The sequence below is a fragment of the Myotis daubentonii genome, chromosome 3 (genome assembly GCF_963259705.1).
Source record: "Myotis daubentonii chromosome 3, mMyoDau2.1, whole genome shotgun sequence".
NCBI classification, from domain to species: domain Eukaryota; kingdom Metazoa; phylum Chordata; class Mammalia; order Chiroptera; family Vespertilionidae; genus Myotis; species Myotis daubentonii.
The window spans coordinates 208,666,680-208,676,186 of record NC_081842.1 but is presented as its reverse complement, the minus strand read 5'-3'; the positions used below and the strand labels follow the sequence as shown (position 1 = coordinate 208,676,186).

Sequence of the window (9,507 nt, the reverse complement as noted above, 5' to 3'; positions counted from 1 at the left end):
AGAATCATTGATTGTTGGCTGCCTCCTGCAAGCCCCACACTGGAGATCCGAGCCCACAACCCGGGGCATGTGCCCTAGCCTGGAATTGAACCCTGACCTCCTGGTTCATAGGTCAATGATCAACCCCTGAGCCACGCGGGCGGGGCTGAAACAACACCCTTTAAGCAGCCGCAGAGAAAAGGCAGCCCCGGAAGAACACCCAAAGAGAAGAGCCAGAGGACCAGGAAACACTAGTGCGCTGCGTGTCCAAACGAATGAAGAGAAGGCAGAGACCAGGAGGATCAGGAAGGTGGGAGCAGTTGTGTCCAACGCTGTACAGAGTTCCAAAAAGCCTCCATTTGATTGGCAGTAGGTGACCTTGCCAGAGCAGTTCCTATGTAAGTGGTGCAGGTGGAAGTTTCATTGCAATAGGAAAAGCGAAGGTGAGGAAGTTAAATGAATGAATAAATCACGCGCTGTGCCCTCACTTGTCTTGGGAATTTCCAGGGCCCACGTCGGGAGTTGGTGCGGAACAAGGACCTTCCAGACAGGGCTCTGGGTGCCAGCAAGGAAACCTGTCAGCCTCACAACCCTTAGGTAGGCGCGGCTCCAAGGTCAGGGTCACCTCGGGCCTCCCAGCAACCCGTCACCTTGACGACCAACTGAAAAAAAACTGGTAGAAACGGAAGCAGTCAGATCATCTCGCGATATCTGGCACGCCGACGCGGGTCTTTCAGGCCTGGGAACCGCGGCCAACTCTCGCGAGACTTGCCTGGAGTCGGAGCGCGGGGCCAGGCCGTGGGGAAAGCCGAGCTCCGGTGGGAAACATGTCGGATTCAGAGCTCGGCAGGAAGTTGGACCGGTGCTTGGCGGATACGGTCGTCAAGATAGGTAAGGGCTTTTCTCCCCTGGCAGGCCCGGCCCGGGGTCGAGCAGCCAGCTCTAGGCTCCGCTGACCGGGAGGGGGGAAGGGAGGCTCCGAGAGAGGTCAGGCCGCCAGGGGCGGGCGAGTTGCCCGAGCCCGGGCGGAGGTCACTCGGGCGGTGGGGGGCCTGGGCCGTAGGCGCCTCGGCCACGCCCGCGCGGGAGGAGTGGAGTTGCAGCCCCGGAGAGGGGGGTTGGTGGGCAGGCGGCAGGAGAGGTGTGGAGCTCTTCGAGTGAAAAACGGTATGGAGGGCACAGCCTTGTGCCAGCGGCTCAACATCCTCCCCGGGGCCGCCTCTCCCGCGCGGGGGGTGCAGTCTGGTCGGGAGGCCACCTCCCACCCCAGCGGAAACTGCAGTTCCTTCTAGAGAAGGTCATCGGGAGCCCTTTGCAGACACTGCCAGGCCCTAACGTGAGTGGCTGTCACTCCCGAGTTGTAACCTGATTTATCGGCGTCAGAGTAGTCCAGGCCTGAAACTGGAGACACAGCGATGGGGATCTGGAGTGAGAATTGCCCTGGGAAGGGAGACCTTGGCCACTGTGTCGTCCTTGATGTAACTCCGTGTAGCCTTTTCACATGTGCTCGGGGACGACACAAATGATGAAGTCACTGCAGGGAGGGAAGGGGAAAGAGGGAAATTCCTTTACCGAGTGAATAGGAAGGTGCCAGACACTGCTGGGGGCCCAGCTCTGCACATTACCTCATACAGGTCATGAAATGGAGAAGGGAGTCGGGAGAAGGGATTTGCCCAGGGTCTAATAAGTAGCAAAGTTGGGAATTTGTCCAAGGGTTTCTGGCTTCAAGTCCCCCGCTCTTTCTTTGATACTCATTTTTATTTTCAAATTTGATATTTTTTTGTATGGAAATCTTAAGAGTGTTTAACAGGGTGATTCTTGAATGAAAATATAGGAAAATAAGATTGTGAGCTTCATGAGAGCAGGGATGTTTCTGGTTTATTCACTGCTGTATCCCCACCCCCTAGAAGAATGCTTAATAAAAATTGTTGAGAAGCGTGAATAAATGAAGTAATGTATTACAGGTACCACTTCACCCTTAGATTCACTACTTACCAGCTGTGTGATTTGGGACAAAGTTATTTAATTTCTCCATGCCTGTTTCTTCATTTGTAAAATAGCAATCAAAATTATTACTATCTCTCAGAGTTGTTGTGAGGATTAAATAAAGTATAGGCTTGAGTCTGACTCACTTATTTTTTTTTAAATATATTTTTATTGATTTTGTACAAAGAGGAAGGGAGAAGGATAGAGAGTTAGAAACATCGATGAGAGAGAAACATCGATCAGCTGCCTCCTGCACACCCCCTATGGGGGATGTGCCCGCAACCCAGGTACGTGCCCTTGACCGGAATCGAACCTGGGACCCTTTAGTCCGCAGGCGGATGCTCTATCCACTGAGCCAAACTGGTTAGGGCCTGACTCACTTATTAAGAATGGGTTAAGTTGTAAGTGGTCAGAGAAATACACAGTTTTTGTTAGTGTTAACAGTTGACATTTAGGAGAGAAGCTGTAACATATAGATATGAAATGACCAAAGTAATGACCAAACAGTACAATGTAGTAGTTAAGAATGGGAGGTAGATGCCCAGCTGGTTCGGTGGTTGAACCAGGAGTTGACTCCCAGTTGGGGCACAAGCCTGGGTTTCGAGCTACATCCCCTGTGGGGGGTGTGCAGGAGGCAGTTGATCAATGAATCTGTTTCATTGTTGATGTTTATATCTCTCTGAAATAAATGAAAATATATATATTTTAAAAAAAGAATGGGAGGTAGACAGAGTTTGAAATAACCCACTCTCACTCTTCACTCCCATCCTCAGTAGTTTTGTAGCTTTGGGTAAGGTCTTCCTTAAATGGGAACAGAGACAGATTTACCTAAAAGGATTATGAAGAGTGAAGGTCAGAAAAATATCTAAGATACTTAACATAGTGCCTGGTGCTATGTATTTAGTAAATGGTGGTAGTAATTGTTGATATTAGTAATGTTTTGCCGGTGATGATCAGGTGAGGCAGTGTGTAGTGTCATTGTCATTCATGAGTGGGACATTGGTGGTGGGTATGGCATACACAAGTGAAATAATTAAGTGAGGCATGGTAATGTATGATTATAGATAAAAACTAAATGAGTAATTCAGACTCTTTGCTGTAGTACTATTGTAAGTCCAATAAATGGAGTGATGGGTCAAGGTCATGCAGTAAGAGTTTGCAAGGGAAATGGGTGTTTAGCTGACATTTGGAGAATGACTTGGACATGGATAGTCAGGGAAGATGGAAGAACTTGATCAGAGGCCTAGTTGAACTTACATAGAGGAGGAACTTGAAGCATGGAAAGATTAAGTCTTAGAAGTGGAGGAGCTGGATTAAAACCCAGACATTGTAATTTTAGCACCCCTGTTCCCCAAAGAGGGCTGGTTTAGGTGGAGTCAGAACTGTGAAATGTCTTGGAGAGATTCTACTTTGTCTTCAAGGCTTTTGCATTGCCCTTGACTTTTTCACATGCATTCTGTAGATTCAACACCTCTGTCTTATATTAAATCTACTAGGGGCCCGGTGCACGAAATTCGTGCACTGGGTGTGTGTGGGGAGAGGAGTGTCCCTCAGCCCAGCCTGCTCCCTCTCACATACTGGGAGCCCTCAGGCGTTGATCCCCATCACCCTCCAGTCGCAGGATCGGCCCCTTGCCCAGGCCTGACGCCTCCGCCAGAGGTGTCAGGCTTGGACAGGGGGCCCCCATCTCCCCCCGATCACTGGCTCTGGCCCCCGCCCAGGCCTGAGGCCTCTGGCCCAGGAATCATGCCTGGGCAGGGGACCCCCATCTCCCTCTGATCACTTGCTCCACCCCCCGCCCAAGCCTGACGCCTCTGACCCAGGCTTCAGGCCTGGGCAAGGGGACCATCATATCCCCCCAATCCCTGGCTCCGCCCCCCACCCAGGCCTGATGCCTCGGCCAGAGGAGTTGACCCTCATCACCCTCCGACCACCAATCACCGGATCGGCCCCTTGACCAGGCCTGAGGCCTCCGGCAGAGGTGTCAGGCCTGAGCAGGGGACCCCTAGCTCCCCGCGGTTGCAGGCTCCGCCCCTGCCCAGGCCTAACGCCTCTGGCTGAAGTGTCCGGCCCAGGCAGCGGGGACCTGCAGCTGCAGTGGCCCCTCGATCGTGGGCTCCGCTTTAGGCAAGGGACCCCTAGCTCCCGGGACTGCCAGCTTCGACCGTGCCCAGCTCCCATCACTGGCTCCACCCCTACTTCCTGCTATCACTGGCCAGGGCGGCAAAGGCGCCTGATTCTCCGATCATGGCTGGGGGGCAGGGCAAAGGCGGCCCCAGGGCCGCCTTTGCCCTGCCCCCCAGCTCTTAGCTCCCCCCTGGGTTTCCAATCACTGTCAGTGGCAGGGGGCTTCTTCCTGCTTTCCCTTTTGCCTCCCTGCATTGTGCCTACATATGCAAATTAACTGCCATCTTGTTGGCAGTTAACTGCCAATCATAGTTGGCAGTTAACTGCCAATCATAGTTGGCAGTTAACTGCCAATCATAGTTGGCAGTTAATTTGCATATAGCCCTGATTAGCCAATGAAAAGGGTATCGTCGTACGCCAATTACCATTTTTCTCTTTTATTAGATAGGATTACTTTCTGCTTCCAGGGCTCATTACACCTAGGCTGGTGGGGAATCATGGGATGGTTTTATTTTGTATTTTTTAATATATTTTTATTGATTCAGAGAGGAAGGGAGAGGAAGAGAGAGACAGAAACATCAATGATGAGAGAGAATCATTGACTGACTGCCTCCTGCACGCCCCTTACTGGGGATAGAGCTTGCAACCTGGGTACATGCCCTTGAGGGGAATTGATTCTGGGACCCTTCAGTCCGCAGTCTGGTGCTCTGTCCACTGAGCAAACCAGCTAGGGCTATGGGATGGTTTTAAACAAGAAATATCTAGCAAGCTCTGGGCCAGTCAGTGGGCAAAGAGAGAAGCAAAAGACATTTCACTGCCTTTAACAGGGAATTGATGTGATATAATGAAATTTTTCTACGATTGTTCTAGTGATGTTTTATACCAAACAGATTTGGAGTAGAGGAGATAAGCAGTACTATAAATGTGAAGTGATAAAGATCTGAACTGTTAGACTGGAAAGGAATATTTGAGAAACTCCTAACTTTTCTTCCCATTTATAAAATGAAAATAGTATAACCAACCCACTTCCTAGGCCAGCAAAGTGACAAGTACATAGTAGGAACTCAGTAAATGCTATTTTCTTTATTTTCTCTCCAATTGGTTAACTTTGCCGATCTTCATTTCTTATAAAGATGATACCAAGGTTAGAACTTGGATAAGTGGTAATGTTATTGATCAGAATTTGGAAGTGAAACAGGAGGGGTGCCTGTGTACCTCTTTTAAAGCAAATAACATATAATTCTTAGTAACTGATTACATTTAGCAGGAGGAGACTACAGGGAGAAAAAAGGTCATGATTTTGGTTGCTTTTCTGCTTACATAGTTAAATTTAGGATGATAATGGAGAAGTTGAACAGGGATTTTTAATTTTGAGGGGGCAGCTGAGTTCCGATTTTGAGGGAGTTGTCCCTTTAGTGATGAACTTAGAGATAGGGCATAAGAGAGGTGAAACATGGAAGTCTAATTTTGGGAGGCTTTGTTTACTACTCTGAGTAGTCTTTGAGACTGCGGGATGAACTCTTCTGTAGTGAGTGTATTAGTTCCTGTTCCTTTAGGCCAACGGTTCTCAACCTGTGGGTCGCGACCCCTTTGGGGGTCGAACGACCCTTTCACAGGGGTTGCCTAAGACCATCAGAAAACACATATATAATTACATATTGTTTTTGTGATTAATCACTATGCTTTAATTATGTTCAATTTGTGACAATGAAATTGAGGGTCACCACAACATGAACTGTATGAAAGGGTCATGGCATTAAGAAGGTTGAGAACCACTGCTTTAGGCAGAGAGGTAACAACTTTTTAAACCTTTGCTACATGCTTTTCTGGTACTTCAGAATGGAAATGGAGACTCAGAGAATAAGAAACCTGTCATAAGAAAGAGATGTTTTAGAACAGAGGTCGATAACCAGTGGTCCCCGAGGTCCGAAAGGTTGGCAGCCCTGTTTTAGAAGACGTAGGCAGGGAAGAAGGCCACTGCAGGCTTTCAGTTACGTACTGAGACTTTTACACTCTACCTCTGTAGATACTGAAGGGAAGCCAAGGTGAATGGACAGCTCCCTTTGTGAGCACTTCTCTGTTTTGCTAAAGCCTTTTGTTTCTTTCCAACTTGTTTGCTTTGTGGGGCAGGGGCTATTTTAATTGCTCATGTTTGGTTTACCAGTGGTTCTCAACCTTCCTAATGGCGCGACCCTTTAATACAGTTCCTCATGTTGTGGTGACCCCCAATTTCATTGTTACAAATTGAACATAATTAAAGCATAGTGATTAATCACAAAAACAATATGTAATTATATATGTGTTTTCCGATGGTCTTAGGTGACCCCTGTGAAAGGGTCGTTCGACCTCAAAAGGGGTCGCGACCCATAGGTTGAGAACCGCTGGTTTAGACGTTTGCACAGATGAGTTAAATAGCTCTCATACTCATGTATTTTAGGCAGTGTTTTTTTAATTTATTTATTTAATTTTCTAAATAGTTTGATTTTTTAGAAGAGAGGAAGGAGAGGGAGAGAAACATCAACATGACAAAGAAGCATTGATCAGTTGTCTCCCGTATGCACCCAAAAGGGGAATCGAACCCATAGCTTGGGTATGTGCCCTGACTGGTAATTGAACCCACCACCCTTTGGTGTATGGGATGACACTCCAACCAACAGAGCCACACGGGCCTTAACCATTTTTAAGAGTACAGTGAATGCCGAAACCGGTTTGGCTCAGTGGCTAGAGCATCGGCCTGCGAACTGAAGGGTCCCAGGTTTGGTTCCGGTCAAGGGCATGTACCTGAGTTGCAGGCACTTCCCCGGTGGGGGATGTGCAGGAGGCAGCTGATCGATGTTTCTCTCTCATCGATGTTTCTAACTCTCTATCTCTCTCCTTTCTCTCTGTAAAAAATCAATAAAATATATATTTTTTTTAAAAAGAGTACAGTGAAGTGGTAGTATTAAATAATTCATAATATTGTGCAGTCATTACCATTATCCATCTCCGTAACTCTTCATCTTGTAAAACTGAAATTCTGTACCCATGTAGCAATGACTCCCCATTCCTGCATCCCCCAGCCCCCAGCCCCTGGCAACTACTATTCTGCTTGTTGACTATTCTAGGGACTTCACCTAAGTAGAATTATACAGTGTTTGTCTTTTTCATTCTGGCTTATTTCACTTTGCATAATACCCTCAAGTTTCATTCATGTTGTAGCATATGTCAGGATTTCATTCCTTTTTAAGGCTTCATAATATTCGTGTGTATGTGTGTGCGCGTGTGTGTGAACATTTTGTTCATTCACCTGTTAATGGACATTTGGGTTGCTTCCACATTTTAGCTATTGTGAATAATGGTGCTGTGAACATGGGTATACAACTGTCTCCCTTCCTCCACCCCTTCTTCCCTCCTTCCTTCCTTCCTTTTCTTCCTCCCTCCCTCCATGCTTCCCTCCCTTCCTCTTTCCCTTCCTTCTTCCCTCCCCCTACTGTCTTCTTCTTTTTTTAAAAAAAAAAAAATTTTATTGGTTTTTTACAGAGAGGAAGGGAGAGGGATAGAGTCAGAAACATCAATCAGCTGCTTCCTGCAAACCCCCCACCGGGGATGTGCCCGCAACCAAGGCACATGCCCTTGACCGGAATCAAACCTGGGACCCTTGAGTCCGCAGGCCGACACTCTATCCACTGAGCCAAACCGGGCAGGGCCCTACTGTCTTCTTGATAGTAGATATTCTAATGGGTATCTCTTTGCAGTTTGATTTGCATTTCCCTAATGATTAAGGGTGTTGAGCATCTTTTCATGTACTTATTGACCATTTATATATTTTCCTTGGAGAAATGTCTTTTCAAGTCCTTTGTTCATTTTTGAATCATTTTTTATTGTTGTGCTTTAGGAGTTCTCTATATATTTTGGACATTATTAATTCTTTATTAGACATATGGTTTGCAAATATTTTCTCCCATTATATGGGAGGTCTGTAGATAGTAAGATTTATTGATAGTCTTTTGATGGACAACATTTTCAAATTTTCATGACGTTCAGTTTGTCTATTTGTTCTTTGTTGCCTGCGCCTTTGGTGTCTGAGCAGGAAAAACTCCATTTCTCTTTTACTCATATACTCACAGTACTTCTGATATCAGATGTGTGGCTTTTCCACACCAGGTAATCCTCTGACACCAGCTGGGTTGGTGGCCTATAATTCATTTTAATTCTGATACTAACTGGAATTAGCACAGACCCCACAGGGCTTTGTCCCATAAGACTGATGACCAGCCCCCATCCTGAAGCTACTCAGGAGCTCACTAAGAGTAGCCTCATGACAACAAAAGACACTATCACCCAGGAAATTCCAAGGGATTTAGGAGCTCTATTCCAGGAACTGGGGACAGAGATCTCTACAAATATATGTATTCTATAATTATAAAAGTGTAACATGCTAATTAGACTGAACGACCTTCCGACCTTCTGGACGACCACGCTAAGACACCCACTGGCACCAGGCCAGCCAAGGCGGGTGTGATGTGATTGGTCTGGGGCCGGCCATCGCCCCATGATCACCCTGCAGAGGGAGGCCCAGGCCACCTGCTGGCGGGGCGTGGCAGGTGGGCGGGGCCTCCCTCCCAGAGGGAGCTGGGGTCCCGGGTGCTAGAGGGGTGCTAGAGGGAAGCCAGTGCCGGCAGCTGGGGGAAGGAAGGCCTACTCTTGCATGAATTTCATGCATTGGGCCTCTAGTATATGTATATTTTCCCTACTGTCTTACAGTGTTGTATTCAAGAAGTCATTGCCAAATCCAACGCAACAAAACCTTTTCCCTGTGTTTTCTTTAAGAGTTTTATAGTTATATCTTCAAGCCATATTGAGTTAATTTTTGTATATGATGTCAGGTAAGGAAGGGTCCAGCTTCATTCTTTTGCATGTGGATATCCAGTTTTCCCAACACCACTTGTTGAAAAGACTGTCCTTTCCCCATTAAATGGTCTTTGCATCCTTGTAAAAAATCATTGGACCATACTAGTGTATGTAAGGGTTTATTTCTGGTTACTCTATTCTATTTCATTGGCCTGTATATCTTTATGCCAGTATCACACTGTTTTGATTACTGTAGCTTGGTAGTAAATTTTGAAATCAGGAAGGGTGAGTCCTCTAGGTTTGTTCTTTTTCAAGATTATTTTGGCTATTCATGGTCCCTTGAGATTCCATATGAATTTTAGGATGGGTTTTTCTGTTTCTGCAAAAATATGTCGTGGGATTTCGATAGGGATTGTATTGAATCTGTAGATCATTTTGGGTAGTATTGACACATGTTAACAAATAATACTCTATGGTATGGATATGCCACATTTTGTTTATCTATTTATCAGCTAATGCACATTTGCTTTTTGTTTTGTTTTTTAATTATTTTTATTGATTTCAGATTGGAAGGGAGAGGGAGAG

At 46.5% G+C, this 9,507-nt stretch overlaps 1 protein-coding gene across 1 annotated transcript in view; it reads left to right on the top strand.

Annotated features, from left to right (window-relative positions):
• Nucleotides 1-716: 716 nt before the first annotated feature.
• The window catches only part of MICOS10 (mitochondrial contact site and cristae organizing system subunit 10), a 33,771-nt gene continuing 24,980 nt past the window's right edge, over nt 717-9,507 (top strand). Inside the window, exon 1 of the mRNA XM_059691022.1 lies at nt 717-870. Within this exon, the coding sequence (XP_059547005.1) occupies nt 807-870 (64 nt within the window). The 5' untranslated portion in view covers nt 717-806. The remainder of the gene's footprint in view (nt 871-9,507) is intronic.